Here is a 19,974-nt window from a genome sequence, read left to right on the forward strand (position 1 = left end):
TTTTTAATTGAGCTTCATTCAGTTAAAGGTATCTCAGTAGTTTAATTTAATGTGTTTACTTGATTAAATCTGCATGAATATTGTATAGGAATGAAACAATAGTTCTGAAGAAAAAGACATTATTTATGTGTTCTTAAATACTGCTTGCCTAATCTCAGAAGAGGTATGCATCCCCTCCATGTGAGGGAGGAGGAATGCCTCTCCTGAGATGATGCGGATAGATGACAGGTGTCCTCCCTTCTTAGAACAGTATCTCATAAACACCATGCCCTCTGGACAAGGATTAGGTTATATCTATGTTCCATGCCTGAAGCTCAACATCAAAAAAACGAAGATCATGGCCACTGGTCCCATCACCTCCTGGCAAATAGAAGGGGAAGAAATGGAGGTAGTGAGAGATTTTACTTTCTTGGGCTCAATGATCACTGCAGATGGTGACAGCAGCCACGAAATTAAAAGACGCCTGCTTCTTGGGAGAAGGGCAATGACAGGCCTAGACAGCATCTTGAGAAGTAGAGACATCACCTTGCCAACAAAGGTTCGTATAGTTAAAGCTATGGTTTTCCCAGTAGTGATGTATGGAAGTGAGAGCTGGACCATAAAGAAGGCTGATCGCCGAAGAATTGATGCTTTTGAATTATGGTGCTGGAGGAGACTCTTGAGAGTCCCATGGACTGCAAGAAGATCAAACCTCTCCATACTGAAGGAAATCAACCCTGAGTGCTCACTGGAAGGACAGATTGTGAAGCTGAGGCTCCAGTACTTTGGCCACCTCATGAGAAGAGAAGACTCCCTGGAGAAGACCCTGATGTTGGGAAAGATGGAGGGCACAAGGAGAAGGGGACGGCAGAGGACGAGATGGTTGGATAGTGTTTTCGAGGTTACCAGCATGAGTTTGAGCAAACTGCGGGAGGCAGTGGAGGACAGAGGTGCCTGGCGTTCTCTGGTCCATGGGGTCACGAAGAGTCGGACACGACTAAACGACTAAACAACAACAACAACAATGTTCCATGCGGCACCTTGCGGAGTGTAAGCACTCAATAAATATGCTTCAGTAAAAGGGAGGGAGAAACCCTAAGTCAAACAATACCGACTCACGAAAGTATTTGGATCTATTTTTAAAATTCATTGTAGATCTGAATATGTTTGACATTCTGCATGTGCAAAGGACGGAACAAATCCATTTACTATATGAAACACGAGACACTCGGAAGCAAAGGACAAAACTGGCTTTATTTTCAAAGACACAGACATTTTCACAGGCCAGGGCAGGAACTGTGTCTCCTGCTACTCTCAAAGACAAGCTTAAATTAGATAGAATCCACTCATAGGCAAGTATGTTTCCAGTGAATACAGACTGCAAGGAAACTAGCCTAACTGCCATAGATCTTTAAATGGGGACAACCTAGATAGCAATTGTGTTGGGTTAGTATCTGTGCGTCTTCCTAGCAAAGGCACTTCAAGGACTGATCCTATGCAAGCAGAGAGGATGATTTGTCCCAGTTTTAATTCCTTGTGGTTTATTTTTCAGCGCAGGAGAGACAGAGTCTGTCCCAAGGCCTGTGTTAAAACAGAATTTCTTGTGACAGTAAAAGGGCCAGGTTGGGGGGGGGGGCTGTTGGAGGAAGCGTGGCATGCAGGAGCCAGAGACTGGCACACCTGGAGAACAGTGCAAGAGGAAGCAAAGGGGGAGGAGAAACGAGGTGGAGCTCATTCTGTCCACTCCTTCTTAATGGCCAAGTTCCACTCCCAGGTGAGATGGTCGTGCTTGTCGTCGTCGGTGAAGAAGGACTTGTTGCGGTAGTTTCCTCGAGCCATCATGCCTTTAGGTGCCTCCTCGAGAGGTGTAATGAATTCATATTCCTCCGGCCGTGGCCCATAGCTGCCCACCATGAATGTCACTTTGTCCACTAGGAGAGAACAGCCCACAAGAAAGTCATCAGAGGCAGGGCACAAACACAGGCTGCTGAGAGACAGCCACACAAGCAGCTCAGCTCTGCAGTTTCTCTGCTACATCAGCCTGTAGTGAGGGAGTCCTGTGTACACTGCTGCTGCTCTGCAACCATGCAGAGAAAATAGCCCAGAAAGGATTTTAATGCTCTTTCCATAAACTAGGTTGCCTCCAAACTGGCAGCATTTTGTGGGAGGGGTCCAAGGGCATATCCAAACTTTAAGTTTATGCATTTAGTTTTGATCAAAGCCGTCTGTTGCCCTAACACAACAAATTCAGCTTTTTTAAAAAATGGAAGGTTTGCAGTTTGGAAAGTGATGGGGAATACATGGGAAAGTGAGTGCGATTAGGTGAGCTGGAGCAGTAGAGGAGAACAGTATGCAGGGAGGTGGGAAGAAGCTTTGCTAAGGAAGAAGAAAAATAGCTCATTTTTACTTACCTTTCACCCCTGTCCGGTAAGTGTGCTGCACATATTTCAAGCCAGATACAATTTCTCTATTTACCTGCAAGATAAAAGCATCATCATTCAAGCTTCTGCCGTCCCTTTTGCCTTGGTAATAAGACTTTGTTTTATTCCACGTTTCCCTCCTTGTTTCCTCTTTGCTTGTGCCACGTTTTGCCATCCCTCACCCTTTTTGGCTGTTGGGAGATGGCATGGAGCAATAAAGCCCACCCTACTCAATTTCAGAGTGCCTCCTCATAAGCAGCTGCAAGAGGTGCTTGCCAATAATGAAACTCCTTTACATGAGAAGTTTACTCTAGGCCAGCGCAGGGATCAAGCTGAGAAACTGATAGCTTTTATTACATTTTAGAATGATAAATTTGGTGTAATTTTTTCGGATAAACTCACTCACATTTAGTAACGGGTTTGCAAATGCAATTTAATTATATGTCATCATATAAATTAACCAATTACTTGTTTTTTCAGATACCACACAAATCTATCCCCCCCCCCCCACTTGATTTGCTGCTTTTCGATAGGCTGTTTAAGCAGTGCTTTTAAAAAATAAATGTTTAGGGGTACTCTCATTTTCCTACTCATATTGAAATACTGCCCTCAATGAGGCCAAACTTAGATACACAAAATGTTTAGGGGTATGCGTACCCCTGCGTCCCCCCAGAAAAAAGCACTGAGTTCAAGCCTTTCTCCAAGTGCACCTTCAAGTCAGTTTTGCACAAGTGTAAAATTCTCTGTGAAGTACAACAATATCACAGTAATGAGATTTGAAAAAAGGGTGATTTTATGAAAACGGTAAACATTGTAAAAAACTTTTCTGAAAAGACAACTATTGAAACATTTATATGTTGTACTTCTGGTGGGGAGCACCACTCTGGTTGATCTGCAACATTTACCATTCCAATAAAATACATTAAAGAATAACAATATAAACTAAATAAACTACCATATTTTTCGCTCTATAAGACGCACTTCTTTCCTCCAAAAAAGTAAGGGGAAATGTCTGTGCATCTTATGGAGCGAATGTGTGTTCGATTGCTGGCTCCCTTTCTGGCCCCGCCCCCTTGCCCAGGCCTCCATTGTTGAATGTTCTGCAGACGGAGGCTGTTTGTTTCCCCAGCGACTGGCTGATCAGATTATCTGTCTGGAAACTGTAGAAACGGCTCCCTTTCCTTTCCTAAAGAAGCTTCAGAACTGTGAGTTGAACCCCATAAAAACAGGATTTTTTCCCTTTCCAAAGTAAGCTCAACAACTTTGAGCTCATCCTCAAAAAACCGGGGCTTTTCCCCTTTGCAAAAGAAGCTGCACAACTTTGAGCTGATCCTCAAAAAACCGGGGCTTTCCCCCTTTCCTCCTCTAAAAACTAGGTGTGTCTTATGGTTAGGTGTGTCTTATGGAACAAAAAATACGGTACCAGTCCCAGCAGTGGGGTTTAGGAATGCAAGAGCCTGCATTATGGAAAGCCATTTTGGCCTGGTACAGCCTACTGCTGTCTTTGCACAATATACCCTTTTAGTTTAGCAGTGCCTTTACTATTTAGACAGTCAGGGTTTGAAACATGTGAACCTACAACCCAATACACAGGTTTGCTGAACATGTGAACCTACAACCCAATACACAGGTTTGCACCAGGCATCAGCAGGGGGCAGAACCCAGCACTAGACACCCACAGAAAACACAAGTAGAAGAGTGACTCACTTTGAAGTGGATCTTGGCGCAATATTCAGATCCTTCCTTTATTACAAATGTCTGTTTCTTGAGAGCTTCAAGGTCCCCTGAGGTGGGTCAGGGAGAGAAGAGAGACACCCAGTTAATCTTGTGAAGAAGACAAGACACAAGAGAACACATTTACCCATAAACTGTTCTAACAATAGTATGTTGAAGGACCGTGGTACATGTGGACATTTAAACATCTGCCCTTCAAATATGCATCGATTTCACACAAGGTAAACTGGAGTATGTTTGATGAAGGCATATACATGTTTTAAACAAATACATTAAAACTAAAAGAGTATTCTCCAAAGAATCCTGGGAGGTGTTTGAAGAGGCACTGCGACATCTTTGATTGAGATCTTGAACATTCCCCTACACAGACAGTTGTTGAGGTTGTTTACGTTGTTTACGTTGCATAGATAACAGTCTTAACATGCCTGCGATACCTATACTTTATGGTTGCGAATAGGGTTGTGGATGTATTCCTGAACCATAAAGGTGCCTGTGTACTTGTGTGTTTGTGTATATGAGCACATTTTCTGTCAGTCCCATGAACTGGGGGCGGGGGGAATAGGCACAACTCCTTGGGAGATTCTCTTGTGCAAAGAGCCACTGACACTGAGGGGGTTTGTGCAAGGGGTGAAGCTGTTGCTAGGTGGGTTTGAGAGGAGCCTAGACGCTCGCACAAAACAGGCTGTATAATGTTGAGATAATCAAGAAACCGTTTGTGGTATTGCCTCCCCAGAGATTTCAGCTGAAGAGGAAGCATCCTAGCTCTGCCGAGCCCCAACTTCCTCTCTCAGATAAGAAGTCCATATAAGGCGAAGCGTGACTCTCTCACACTGGTGTGAAGCAGACTGCTGATTTAGTCTGCAAAAAGGACTGATGCTCTAGTCTGTGCCAGCAAAAAGGGCTTGGCAAGAACTATTCTGTGTACACTTCATAGCACTCTGGGAAAAGTTTCTATGATCCACTTACAGAGATGTGTCACTTTGTTGCTGTTTTTTTAAGCACCCTCAAATTCTTTTGCTTTAAAAAAAAGAAACACTTAATGTGTGCAAAAGGAATAAAGCACCTGGGATATCAGAGTGCCCAGTTCAAGTCTCACCTAACCTGAAAACTCACTAAGCAAGGGTGGGGAACCTCTGCCCCGTGGGCCAATCCTGGCCCCCCCCAGGGATTCCAATTTGGCCCATGAAGCCGTTTTCCCCAATCAACACCCACCTGTCAACCAGCTGGTGTCCCTTGTTGTATCAGCCCTCAACCATTTTTTCTCTCTCCCTTCCCCACTCAAGACCTGAATTTTCTTTTTGCAATGACAACAGAATGAAAACAAAATTAAGTAAGATACAGAATGGGAGGAAGGGTGCCATGACTGCTCAGCCCTCCCCAACTATCAGATCAAATGTTTGAAGGAGGTAAGAGGGCAATAACCGAATAATGCATAATCTGCATAGATCAGCTGAGGAGCAGCATGTCATGTGAGTGAGTGTGTCTGCATGAATGTGAAAGTGCAGGGTGGTCACACTAACTACCAGTGGGTGATCCCTGGAGGGTTAGGAAAGGATGAATGTGGCCTAGGGAACAAAAAGAAAACCCTAAACATTTTGTGAATCTATGAGCAGGAAAATGAAAGTACCCCTAAACATTTTTTAAAGAAAAAAAAGCACTGGCCTTATGCTGTGAAAGGAAGAGAATTTCACCTACCAGTGAGGTCCATGGTAATTGGCCCTGGAGCACTGTTACAAACCAGGGTGAGCCGAGTGACGGTCACATTGGCAACTGTAGGGTCTGTGGGAACAGGAAAGGTAGGTAAGTCAGCGTTAAGGAAACAAGGTCCTATGCCTTTGTTGCTCAAAGACTTCTACAGCATCAGTCACTCTGTAGAAAAGAGCCTTGGGCGGCAGCTAGTGCCCCCACCCCCACTCCTTCCATAATTTTTGACCTAGTGCTCCAAACAACATCAGGCAGCTGGATCTAGCTACTCTTCCTTTATCACAACGCCCCTTGGATAGCATTGCTCTGGGGCACTGTGAGACCCAGTTGTCCAGCATGACTTGGATGACCCCACCATAGCCAGGTAAGACCAGGGGGGCTCACTAGCAGAGGAGGAGCCCCCCACAAAGGACACATTGCCCAGGGTCCACTCGAACATGCGTCCAGCGCTGCCCAAAATTCTCAGACAAAATCACTTTTTAAAAATGCTGGTTTTAATGCATGTGTTTGCTTTAAATGTAAGTTGCTTTGAGTTGCTGCTGGAAAAAGAACCCCACTAATAAATTTAATGAATACTACTACTAATAATAATAATGATGATAAAGGCATTCCAGGATTAGAAACATGTGACGCAGCTATACACTTCATGCCACAAAGTGTTATCTGCATGCTGAAATACCCTCCTGCTCTTCTTTTAATGAGAGCGTATTCAATCGCATAACCGCACGATTCCTGTTCCTGCCAGCTTAAAAGTGCTACAGTCACGCTTGAGCATTGCCATTTGATTCTGCCGATTGTACAAACTGTTCCTCTCCTCCCCCCACTAGTAGATATGCTTAGGATTGCAATCTAACAACCCTTCTGAGCACATACCTGGCTCCCTTCTCTGCTCGACGAGAACAATCCCACATCCCCACATCCCAAAATAATTCTTGCGAGTCCCTCCCAATATGTTCAACCACACATTCGTGAAGGCCCCAACTGAGAGCAGCTAAGCGTGAATTCACTCAGTTGGGTATTTACTGCGTACATGTTATAGGCAAGTACCGAATGCCTCCTAAAACTGTGGCATTGGAAGCACTGATACACTGTGTAGCAGGTGCTGAGGGGATCCCACCTAGAGCTATTAACCCTGACTGACAGCAGATCTCCAGGGTCATGAGCAGAAAGCTGTGTTTACACTATTCATTTAAAGTACATCCCACTCCCCCAAAGAAGGAATCTTGGGAGCTGTAGTTTAAGGGTGCTGGGAATCATAGCTCTCTACAGGGTAAAACACAGGATTCTTTTTTCCCCCCTGGCTCTGTGCTTTAAAAGTATGGTGTGTACACAGCTGGAGTTTCTCTCAGCACCGCTAGGTATGATCCTTTTGGTCGCAAGTGCTCATAACTCTGAGCTTCAAAACTAGGTATCCCTCGTCAAAGATAGAATGTATTTGAATGCTGAAAATAGAACCCAAATCTTTCTGTAAGCAACCCACACAAAATAATCTTTTTTTTATAGCAAACCAACATAATTTATTTCCCCATATTCAAGACTTATTCACATTCTCTCATCCATAACAATGCTAGTCTAGCTACATAATGCCAAATCAGCTCCTTCCCTATTCTGAAAGGTGTCCTGCTGCATCAGGGTTGGGGAACCTTCAGCCCACAGGCCAGTCTTGGCCTGCCAGGGGAGTCCAATTTGGCCCAGCTGGCCATTTGCCCCAAACCCAACCCACCTGCCCAGCAGCTGATGTAACTGCTGACATCAAGTGATGAGCAGGAGCACAGGATTTAACCCTGCACCAGCTGCATCATCCTGGAACAGGAAAGTGAAGCCTAGGCAGCAGGCTTTAATCTCCACTCATCAAATAATGAGAAATCAGAGCCATTAACAGTGCAAGATTGAGGACTTAAAAGCAAAGCGGGAGGGGGGGAGGAGGGTTGAGATCCACAAAGGTTTTTGCAAGCCTCCACCCATTACCCTTTTAAGATCAGAGCAAACCAAATTTGACAATCATGTGACATCATAATGGCATCACATGATTGCCATGTGGGAAGGCCCTCCCACTATCAATTTTGGCCCATGAGGTCAGGCCTGCGGAGCGAAAAAGGTTCCCCACCCCTGTGCCACAGGACCAATCCCGTTCCCACCGAGGTCTCTTGAGCCATACCTGCCACAACAGGTCCATCCCCCAGCAGGGACTTCTTGTACTTTGCAAGGCTCTCGTCGTCCTTGTCCAGCTCCTGCAGTTCCTGAAGCGTCTTCTGAGGTGGGGGCTTATAGTTCAATTTGCTATCTAGCTCATCATCATCATCTTCCACATGCACCTCGGGGTCTTTCTCAGTCATGGTCGTCTGGCCTCGGAAGAGGAAGCCGCAAGTGAGTGTAAAAGCACAACGCTGGTGGGGCTCCTAAGTCCTTAGCTGGGCTTCTGCTGCAATAAAGAGCAAAGGTAAAGGTAAATGGACCCCTGACCATTAGGTCCAGTCATGGCCGACTCTGGGGTTGCAGCAATCATCTCGCTTTACTGGCCGAGGGAGCCGGCATACAGCTTCCGGGTCATGTGGCCAGCATGACTAAGCCACTTCTGGCGAAGCAGAGCAGCGCACGGAAACACCATTTACCTTCCCGCCGGAGCTGTACTGTACCTATTTATCTACTTGCCCTTTGACGTGCTTTCAAACTGCTAGGTTGGCAAGAAAGGTAGAGCCATCTAAATGCTTTTGTAAGCACAAGTATCACTGACATTTTTTCTGGTATTCAAAATTAAGATTCTGTTGCGTCTAGACATTCAACAGCTGTACTGCAGTCAATTCTATACAAAGAGATGTGAACAACAGCCGGACTGCTGGCGCCTGAACGCTGCTGGTCCTGTCAAACCAACAGGAACCTACCTAGCAAAATATTATTTGTGCAGCATCTCCTAACCCCAGATATTCAGCACAGAAAGTATACAAACACACAAGATGTCACTCCAGTCCCTGTCAGTTACCTCCATCAATGTAATGGTTGGGGGCAAGCCCAACAAGCAAGGGCAAGCCGGCCCCCTTAACAACCATTAATATTACTGCCTCCTGTGAACTTATCTAATAGTGTGATTAGCAACTGTAAAATATATGTATTATTTATTTATTTTTAAATAAACCAAGCCAAGTCGCACTTGGTTCTTTGGGCACCAAACAATAAAAGTTATAAAAATAAAACCATCTGCTGACAGTCTGCATCTAGGCCAGGTTCTGAGGCAGTGAGCAAATATATTTTTTCCCTACCTAGAAAGAAATCCACAGCCATCTCAGTAAGATATTCTAATGGGCAGCTCTCTCTCGAATATTATATAGGAGAAAAACATATCTGAGCACATATAAAGAATATAATACATACACACATGCACATACACACAAACACACTTCCCTCTTCCTCTATCCAACTGGAATCACAGAGAGAGCAATTAATGCAGAAACAGAACCTGGCACTGATTTTATAGCACTTGGCATATTATGGTTTCTACACATTTCCATTAGTGGAACCTCAAAATACCCATTGCAACTTGTGAACACTGGTCAGTTTTGAGGTGGCGAGATTCGCCTGCACTTTTAGCATATATTCAATCCAAGAATGTAGTTTCAAGGTGGCTGAAAACCTTATTCCAGTTTTCAGATACACCTGGTTGCTGGGACCATCCACAGGGAATCAATACAATTCTGGGATTCTCTTCTGTGATGCTCATTGAACTGATTTATAGGGCTGATCATTGAAACTGGATTCAAAACGTTTTTGACCGATATATAGGTCTGGAACTGATTTAAGCAGAAAAATCTGCTAAGCGCACATAGCCTCACCCTCTTCTGAGTAACAAGACACCTCACACAGCTCCAGCAGCGACCTAGCAAACCCCACCAGGAGCCGCCTTTGCAGAACAAATGCCTTGACGGCACACTGACACAGGAACAGCCCACCACACACAGCGTCTGAGCAACACAGCAACTGAGATCCACTGCAGCCTTGATCAATTCCGCTACAATCAAAATCAATCAAATATGCCATGCAGCAAATTATAGGGCTTTGCCTCAGTTAAGGACAGGCTAGAGATGGCGTTCAGAAAGAAAAGAAAGGAATGAGGGGAAAATACCTGGATGGAGCTCATAGCACAAGCTTTTAAAAAAATTAAATGAAGAATGCCGATGAATCCAGCTGCAAATATTGTGTAGTGTCTTGACTGCACAACAGTTAAAATAGCTGTTGTCTGTGCTATGACCAGGTCCCTTTCCTGTGCAAGAAGGAAGCATGTGGTTTGTTCCTATGACAACACATGCCCTGGCTGCAGACTCCTACTAGCAACAGCAGCCGTTAAGCACTGAAACTTCTCCAAAAGAGGAGGAAGTAAGAAAGGCTGAAATCAGCACGCTGCATTCTCAGCTGCGGCTGAAACTGGCACTCCCTTTGCAATGCCAGAAGAACACGTCTCCTCTTGTGGTTTGAGGTCAAGAGGCAAAGACAGAGGAAGGAACAGCGAGAGGGTTCATGAGTACCCAAGATGGGCAGATCTGGAACACCTCTGTGATGGACAGCACAAGAGAGGGGAGGGGGCAGAGGAAAGAAGCACGTGGGTGGAGTGGTAAATTTTGAAGTGCAGGAGCTCACCATGACAGCTGCCACAGCCCCACCTCCAAAATGCAGGAAAGATAGATAGATAAATAGGTTACATATTATATACCCACCCTCACACAAATGCAGGGCAATGAGCAGAAGTGCCTAGAATAAAACCCGGTTTCTCGGGATGCAAAATCAGTGCTGCTTACTTATAACTCGTAAAGCACACTGAGCTTTAACAACGGATCCTCAGCCAGCTGAAATGAACCCAGTGAACTGAATGGATGATTTGAACCAAGGTCTCCCTAATTCTAATCTAATAGCTACATCACACTAGCCATGCCTTCTGAAACTGTATTAACGGCATGTTGGTGAGTAGAATAGGATCTGATCTTGAAAGAGACACAATCCTACACAGTCCTTTGATTGTATAATAAATGCAGGGTTTTAAAACCATTTGTAGCTCACACTCCAGCTATCTATCCAGATTGCATATCAATCCCAGAGAGATTACATTTTATGTAGGTAGATGGGAACTGTTCTATACTGTAAGATCATTGGTCCACCTAGCTTAGTACTGTCTACACAGACTGGCAGCTGTCTCTTTGTAGCTCAGTTCCACTCCACATGCCCTTTTCAGTGCTCTTTTAATAGTTTCTGCTTGCAAGTTTTGGGGTGGTCATATTGCTTCGTCATTCATCAGTGCATGCCCTGTAACATCTGAATGAAATCCTGTGACTTTTAATACCAGAAATGTTCTGGATTTTGGTTTTTTGTCCCATTTTGTTGCATCACAGTGCAAGAGTGCCCTCCAGGTGGGAAGAATGCTATAATACTGCGTGGACAGTCCAGTAGGAATCCAACATTAATACTTTATTATTGCATCAATGACATGTTGCAAAATATACCTGCAAAAGAAGAACCAGTCTGGAAGGGCCCAATATGTCATTCTCCTTTTAAAATTACACACACACACACATATATATTCAAACATGTTCACAATAACCTTCAAATTGCCATGATTTTGTCATTTTTCTTCTGTTGCTTTTATCTAAATCATTGGACTGTAATTTTTTTTTTTTAATAATCCATGAAAGGCCTCCATTCTGCCCCATCCAAACTCCTAGTATGGTAGGTTGGGAGCTTAGAGTGCTCAGTTACCTCCCATGTGCTCTGTCCAAAAAGATGGGAACTAAGTCTTCCCTAGGGATATGGAACCTGCACCCCTCCTGATGTTGTTGAACAACAACAGCCATCCCACTGGCTCCCCATTCCTGAACCGCACACACTGTGCCTATGTACACACACTATACCTTTAAATTGCATTCAAAGCACATTCTTTTTCTCAAAGAATTCTGGGCACTGTAGTTTGCTAAGGAATGATGGGAAATGCGCTACTGAGAGGCATAAACTACAATCTCCAGAATTCTCTGAGAGAAAGAATGTGCTTTTAAGGTATATAGTGTGTATACCTGTGGCCTTTAAGATTACATGTGATAAATACATCATTCCTAACTAGACCTATTTAATCCAAAAAAGGAGAGGTGCCAAATATACTTAGCCAGCAGCAAAACAAGACTGCATGTGCTAGCGGGAAGACAGAGATAAGAGTAGTTTATAAGCTTCATTCAGACAAATAAGCTGCAATGTGGTGGACAACAGAAACTGAAATCTTGCTGAGGCTGTTCTTTGTGGGCAAGCCATGTGCCGCCTCTCAGCTTTGCAATGCAAATAATTCCACCACATCACCACAAGCTTCCCCCCCCCAAAAAAACCAGTCCGCTGTACCATGATGCCCAAGCCCAGTGGCCACACACAGCTTCCCACGTGGACCTCAAGCAGTTCTGGATGTCAAGAGGCAGCTGCTTAAATGCAAATCAAACCTTGGGATATATTTGCATGAATGGGAATGCAGAACTATCAAACTATAAGACTACAGTAAATTGCACGTAGCAAAGGCACATTTCCATCAAATAAAGAACCAGTAACCACACACACAAAAAGAAAAAGCGTACACAATGATGCCATCAGGGCAGGACTTTGAGGCATAAGTCCAGGGCCCCAGTCGTCAGAAGGTGCAGCAGGCCTGCCATACCACACCTTCAAGTAATACACTTTGCCATCTACAAGGGCCACTGACTCCAGAGTGTAAGATTACATAACTGCATCACTTGAGCATTCAAAGATGTGCCAAAATATAGGTACTCAAATTACTGTGTAATGTAGAGAATATAACTATGATGAGTTGCAATGCATTTTATAAATCAGTATAAATCAGCCCTCCCCAGTTCAGAAATGCATGTGCCCAAAAGCACCGAAACAAAAGGCCACACACACACACAGAGAGAGAGAGAAACATCTGCTTGAAAGAAGAAGTGAGAGAGAAAGAAGAGAAGGTTAGATGCAGAAGCTCAATAGATAGACTTCAGCAAAGGGGTGCATTAGAGAGATGAAAAGGGAGAAAAGGAGAGTGAAGACACACCAGGCACTCCCTCTGTAAGTGCTCCTTGTACAAGTCGGGTTTGCTTCTCTGTGCCTTTTCCTGGGAAGCAGTTTATCACAGCCCTCTCCAATTCATGGAGACTGGCAATTGCAGCGCCTCTTATTCAATCTCTCAACCACCTCCGCTCCTATTTTTAAACGTGTAATAATACAGGGATTCAACAAGAAGTGAAATGGAGACCACAACCTCTTACAAAAAAAAAATAGAGGGGGGATTAAGTGCCTCGCCCCAAAGACAGCACTGCTGTCTGCTCTTGCTACTTACAGGAAAAAGCCAGGTGTAATCTACCGTATCTCCACTCAATAACACAAATTTCTACATCTCCATGGTGGGACCTAGACAAAGCATGACTTGAAGGTGGACTCTACATCCGTGACACTCATCCATATTGCTATACTTTCCCCCACTAACTCCAGAGCTTGGTCCCAAAGATTGTGCATTGTTATGTCTATGGCAGATCCATCTAGACTAGGATTCCTCTGGACCAAGGCTGGAATAGTCCACCCCAGGACTTAAGAGAGAATTCTGGAAGGAAGAACACCAATCTGTATGCAACTGTGAAAAAGGAAAGGACCATAAAATAACCATCTTCTTTTAATAACCCATAGCCTCAGTCCAGCTGCTTATTTCTAAGAGACCCACGCCTCTGAACTCAACATGTGTATTAGTCACTTAGCCTAGCAATGAAACCACCCACAGGAGCCTTCGAAAAATCTTTTAACTGGTTGCATGGTAAAGCCAGCTTGGGGCAGGAGTCCAGCACCAGACGAAACTCATTTCCTTTTCTGAATTCTGTAGGAGAATAGATGGCCTGCCCTCAAAAAGGTTCCCCGCACCAAACTGCTCTCCAACAAATTTACATGTGCGTTTAGTATGACAAGTGAGAAATGACAAGTGAGATTCCTTTTCCCACCATTACTGAACTTTAAAGTCGAGGCTGTTTAATTACATAACACTTCACTGGTAAGAGGGCAATACAGTTGCACCTTGGATCCCAAATGCCCTGGAACTCGGAAGTGATTGTTCCAGTTTGCGAACGTTCTTTTGGAACCCAAACATCCGACGGGACTTCTGCGGCTTCTGATTGGCTGCAAAAAGCTCCTGCAGCCAACCAGAAGCCACGATTTGGTTTTCAAACATTTTGGAAGTCGAACGGACTTCCATAAGGGATTCCGTTTGACTTCCAAGGTATGACTGTACACTGAAAAGCTCTTGTTTTCTCCCTAGCTAGATTTCCTCCTTTGACTATGAGCTCCTTTAAGAGTGTGTGGGTCAGATGCTGCCCTTCCCCATGCACATTGGTTTGCCTGTCTGCAGGGAGATGGGACTGTACATGCGCAACACTGTCATAATCTAATGAATGGAATATTAAACTTGAATCATGGGATATCTGGGGTCAAATCCTTAGTCATGAGTGTAAGATGTGATCCTGGGCAGCTTACTCTTGTCATGGTTGCAGTTCCCTTTTTGCAGAGCTGCCAACTGCACCTCTTACCAGAAGATGCTACTGATAAATGTTTTTTCGTAATCTCAGTTCTTGTTGAAGTTCACCGGGAAGTCAATGCCAAGATCAGATTGACTGCATTTATTTATATTTTTAAGGGAAACCGCTGCTTCTGACTGCAGTATTCCAGCAGACTCTGCACATGTGGCAACCCTACTAGTTCGATACCCTTCTGAGCAAGCACTACAATTGGAAGTATGCCTGTGTGTGAAATACTAACATTGATCTCTCTCAGAGGCTTGATGTACAAGCAGAAAACAAAGCCTGGAAAGCCTTTTTAATGTGCTGCATTGCACACTGTGACAGAGCTTTTGTGAATCAGGTTCTTCACAGGCCATGGCGGAATCATGACTTTTGACTGAATAATGTTAGTTTCAGCCACATTGTGTGGGGAGGGTTATAGACCATGACAGCAAACAACAAGAAAGAATTAAAGCATTGCATACTATAAATATATTTAAATCAGTGTTACTCCAATCTAACTAGCTAAACCATCCTAGTGATTGTAGTCTGGTATAGATGCTAAGAATTTCTTGTTAGAGCACAAACACCCTGGGCACCTTTACAGAACTACAGCTCCCATGAGTCTAGGGAGAAGGGGGTGACTATCAAACCACTTCCGCTGTGAAATAAATGAATACATCAAAAAATGAAAAGCACTAAATACCAAATATCACATCATGAAAACCCAAACAATTCACAGAAGAAACCCAGTTTCAAAGAATGAATATGCTTTCATAGCAGTACCATATTTTTCGCCCTATAGGACGCACTTTTCCCCCTCCAAAAATGAAGGGGAAATGTGTGTGCGTCCTATGGGGCGAATGCAGGCTTTCACTGAAACCTGGAGAGAGGGGTCGGTGTGCACCGACCCCTCTCGCTCTCCAGGCTTCAGGAAGCTATCCGCAAGCCTTGCAAGCCCGGGGGGAGTTCCCGCAGGCTCACAAGGCTTGCGGGCAGCAGCCTGCAGCCCGAAGCACGGGGCGCCCTCCAGAGGATGCCCCATGCTTCGCGCAGGTGTCCCCAAGCCTTGCGAGCCCGGTGGGAGTTGCCGGCGGGCTCGGAAGGCTTGCGGATAGCAGCCTGTTCTCGGGCTTCCCCCACCTCAGCCCCGCGGCTGGGCGGGGAAATAATTTTTTTTTATTCATTTCGCCCCCCAAAAATGAGGTGCGTCCTATGGGCCAGTGCGCCCTATAGGGCGGAAAATATGGTATATGGTCTGCAAGAATTAATACTGTGTCAAGATAATTTGGGTACATATTTGGTTGATTTGTAGGTACCTGAAAGTCCCAATTCAGTTAATTGCTTCCTTCAGGCACCACCAGCTATAGAAGCAGGAAGTATTAGTTCAATATACCAGTATGGGTTCCACCTTGAATTCCAGGTTTCCAGTTGACAAATCAGCTCAGGAACAGCAATTTCCAGATTCAGCATACTCAAATTACCCTACTACATTTACTCTGTTCCTTCAGCTCCACCTCAACTAGGAGTTACGGTAAGAAGACAAATGGTTTCTTTCCAAACAGCACTGCTGTGGCACATGATGACCATCTACTAACATGAATTTGGACTGCCGACACCTCAATAGAACAGGAAAGACTTTCTAGTGGAAAGTGGAATGAAGGGGAGGATGCACAGCATAGCATAGATTCCAAAGGTCCATTGCACATCAGAGAAGATTAAAAACAGCAACAGTCTAAAGAAAGCAGGTAGAGCCCAGATAGTCTCAGGAGAAGAATAGAAACCTGGGGCTAACAAACAGTGCGTTTAATGTGGGACATTGCAAAAATATACGTACAGGCCACAAACATGGGCTCATGTAGCTTAGAGGGCTTCTGTAGAAAGGATCCATGTAGTTTACTGTCTGCCTTCTCTTTTTCTAACAAAAAATGGCATTTAAAAAAAAACCAAAGCAAGCAAAAATAAAGATTGCTCCCTGCCTCCCTGTCTGCTTGCCTCACCAGTTATTTCACTCTCTGTATCTACTGCCCATCTCCTATAGCTCTTCTTTGTTGACACCCTAGATTTCAAATTGTTTCCATAGTACCGCAGGACTTCAGCATTTCCAGAGAAGAAACAAAAACATTAGAATTCCTGGGCTGTTGCTATAAAAAGCAAGCACCAGTTTTAAGAGCAGGAAGAAGGTTTAAGCGATCACTACGAGTAGCAATTTCTCAGAAGGAAGGAAATTTCTGTACTCCCTTAAGTCAGATATCCAGATTAAAGAAGCAGCACTGGGGCACAACAAAACTGGTACAAAAAGTCCTCGTTACTCTTTTCTTTGCTGTATAATTGGTTGTTCTATGGGCAAAGAAGTAGGTCCCTGCTGTGCTGCTGTACCCCTTTGCTATTTCATTTGTCAGTTGTAAGTATCCATAAGGCAATTACTGCCTTCATCCTAAAAGCATAGCAGCTTAAGTAAGTACAACTACCCATCACATCCCATTTTACAGGTGGAGTAAGTATATCAGAAAGGGCAGGTGCAAACACAGCATGAAGAGTTTTCTCAGTCTCTAATAACTTCTATCCCCTTGTTCTACATACTCACAGTTGCTAACATAGAGACTTAAATTTCCAATTTATCCAAACCCATATGTTAAATAGGATTGCCAAGGCTATTTGTTTGCTTCCTGGTGGGGATCTGGGGCCTTTTAACAGCTGCAATTCAGGAGGTAAAGCCTTTCTTTACATGCAGATAGAGAGGGCTTCACTTGCTGGATTTCTGCCTGTCATGCAATTGTTAAAGGCAAAGCAGAGAAAAGACCCATCATGGTGGAAATACACTTTTGCTGCTTTCACCACCCTGACTGTGACCACACAAGATGGCGGAAAGGAAGAGGTAATCTTGAAAATGCAAGGTATTCACATAAGACAGTTGCCTTAAGGTGGTTTCCAGTTATCCTAGCATAAACCGCTGTTCTGTGAATGGGGGAAGAGCCAGGCTGTAGGTCCAGCAAATCAACAGATTATATGTAAGGTGGGATAGGACAGGGAGCATCCTATGCAAACCAACTTTAGCAGAAAGTACAGCATAAAGTGACTTAATCTTCCAATCCAGAGGCTCTGAGGTTACCCCAGCTCACTAAACGGCAGGAGGAAGAGCCTTCTTGAATCAGCAGTAGCTTTGCTAATTTTAAAGGGGAAGGGGTATTACCATAAGGAAAGCAAACAGGGTTTAGGAGCTCAGTCTTTCCGCGACTCAGGAAGTGATTTCTGTGTGGAAGTTCGTACCTTCTGCAGGCCAAGTATTAAGCAAGAAAGGGGTCTTGCGCAGAAACCAGCCATGCACTGGGGACAGGATGAGCCGAATTAATTATCTGAGACCAGCGTTCTGAACTACGGTTCTGAACTACGGCAATTCAGGCCCAATAAGGGTATCAAGAGGGAAAATTTCGGACTCATCTGGAGCTAAGACACTGGCTGGTGGGCACATGTTTTCCATGCTGGGTTTGGAGAACACCCTTGACTTGATTATTTGAAAAGGGTTGCACATCTTAGGAGTTTCAGAGCTCCTTGAAGGTGATTGAAGGCAACAAGAGCATATTTCTCTGTTGTTCAATGTGCACTGGTTGCCAATTTCATTTCTGTAAACAATTCAAAATGCTACTTGTGGGCATTAGGACCAGGTTATTTGGCACATTGTGGTTGCCACTGGAGGCCTTGCTCTATGGTCTATTGCCTTTAGGGGCTCATCCAGATAAGAAGACAGGGCCTTTTCAGCTGAGGCACCCCATGATGAAACTCATTCACTCCTCTCCCAAGATCTTGTTGGCCTTTGGGCGAGGTTTTTTTTTAATTAAAAAAACTTGTTTAGTCTTTAGTTTGGACTACTTCCATACTCTCATTGGGGGCCCAATCTAGCTAGAGGAAAGATTAATGATTTTTTAATCTAAGTACATGTATTTCTAATCAAAGAATAAAGCTATATGCTGTCTTTCCTGCCTATGCAATGGTAACCTCTGTGTTTTAGTATGGAGTAAGGAACACAGAAAGAACCCTAGGAAAGATTTTCTCAGTGAGCGTAGAACCCATACACCTGTTCTTGTGTAACTGACCAGGCTCAAAACTTCCCTTGTTGCTTCCAGATGACCTGTTTATTGATAAGGCATCCTGATCGGTTTGAAGAAGACAACATTGGCTACCTAATGAGCAATCTTTCCAACCTGTTTCCAGGGAGGTTAGGTCAAAGCAAAAAGTTACCCAACTTTCCCACCCTTTTCCTTTCTGGCCTTTTGCGGAAGTAGGTTTTGTTGTGCAAGATCTTCCAACCCACTATCAATGTGCAACCTCAATTTGCCAGTAACTGAATCCCCCCCCCCCCCAAAAAAAAATGCCTTTCTGGAAGCCCCAACCTGACTAAAACTCAACGCCATTAAAAAAAAAAAAAGACAGACACCCTTATTCTTTACAGCAGCAACTGTCTGAATTCACACAGGAAGCCCGTAGAGGAAGAAGCAAGTCAAGCGACTCTCTCCTTTCTTTAAGGAGTCCCTGAGCCGCTGGGCCCCGCGCTCCTTAAAATATGCAGCGACCCAAATCTAAAAATAATGAAATGAGCATCCAGGCCTCCAGAGTTCATGTGAATGACGGGCGAGCTCTGGCACAGGAAGTGGGGTGGAATTTTCCACGGAGAAATGCACCAAGGCGACAAACGTCCCTCAGCCTCGCCTGCCCGAACTCGGCCACCCCCGGGCAGGTTTCCCGAGGGGGCAGAATCCGATGGGGCGCTTCCCGCCACGTTTCCCAAGCAGACCCCTTCCTCCGCCCCCGGGATACGGCCTGCGCGCCCTGCTGCATTGCAGAGCAAGGCGCGCTTCTTCCCCTTTGGGCGCGGGAGCCGAGCTCCGCTCTCCCGGCCGCCTTTTCCCGGTTGTGGATTAAGTCTCCCGGAGGAGGCTGGGAGCGCGGGCAAAGCAAGCGGGTGGGTGTCCCTCCGCCCGCCCCCCTGCGAGAAGGCGGACTCACGTACCGGCGGCGGCGAGGGGCGTCTCTGTCCGGAGCTCTGCGCTCAGCTTCGAGCTTGGGCAGTTTAAAAAAGCAGGAAGGAAGTCGGTGAAAAAATAAGAATTCTTTTTTTTAAAAAAAAAAAAACCCGACTCTTAGAGGAAGCCCCGGGCTGCGGTGTCGCTGCTTTTCCTGCCGTGCACGAAGCCTGCCTCTCTCTCTCTCTCTTTAGGGCGAAAAAAGCATCCTCGCCCACAGAGGCGATGCGTGTGAATTCCTGAAGTGCCCCTGCAGACAGAATGGATTCATTCAGGCATTGCTGGGCTGCGATGCGGGGCGCATACCTGGGTTTCTGTAGGAAACATGCAGCTCTGTTGGACGAGGCTTTCTGAAAGTGATCTTCCTTGACTGGGATGTTACTTGATTTTTAGTGCTCAGGCGCGGACGGTTTTTAGGGAAAGGGTCCACAAAAATATAGGTTTTCCTTTTTGCACTTAAAAATATAGGTTTTCCTTTTTGCACTTAAAAAATAAGTATGCATGCAAGAAAAAATAAGTATGCATGCAAGAATCCCAAAAGCTGCACACTGAAGCCAGGTGTGAAAGACA

At 44.8% G+C, this 19,974-nt stretch overlaps 1 protein-coding gene across 4 annotated transcripts; it reads right to left on the reverse strand.

The window, feature by feature from the left end:
* Positions 1-1,214: 1,214 nt before the first annotated feature.
* On the reverse strand, positions 1,215-19,736 carry ARHGDIB (Rho GDP dissociation inhibitor beta). 4 transcript variants are annotated; one of them, XM_083698801.1, is made up of 6 exons: positions 19,392-19,736; positions 7,996-8,259; positions 5,829-5,912; positions 4,107-4,183; positions 2,391-2,454; positions 1,215-1,910 (listed from the first exon to the last, which is right to left on the reverse strand). In XM_083698801.1, exons 2-6 carry the CDS (start codon positions 8,171-8,173, stop codon positions 1,711-1,713), a joined length of 603 nt encoding a protein of 200 aa, XP_083554927.1. In that variant the 5' UTR covers positions 8,174-8,259; positions 19,392-19,736; the 3' UTR covers positions 1,215-1,710. The 4 variants fall into 4 exon arrangements, with proteins under 4 accessions (XP_083554927.1, XP_083554929.1, XP_083554930.1 ...); XM_083698803.1 differs by having other exon boundaries at positions 7,996-8,256; positions 19,392-19,559; XM_083698804.1 differs by having other exon boundaries at positions 16,221-19,398.
* Between the last annotated feature and the right edge of the window lie 238 nt (positions 19,737-19,974).

This window comes from Podarcis gaigeae (assembly GCF_964106915.1).
Source record: "Podarcis gaigeae genome assembly, chromosome: 10".
Taxonomy (NCBI): Eukaryota; Metazoa; Chordata; class Lepidosauria; order Squamata; family Lacertidae; genus Podarcis; species Podarcis gaigeae.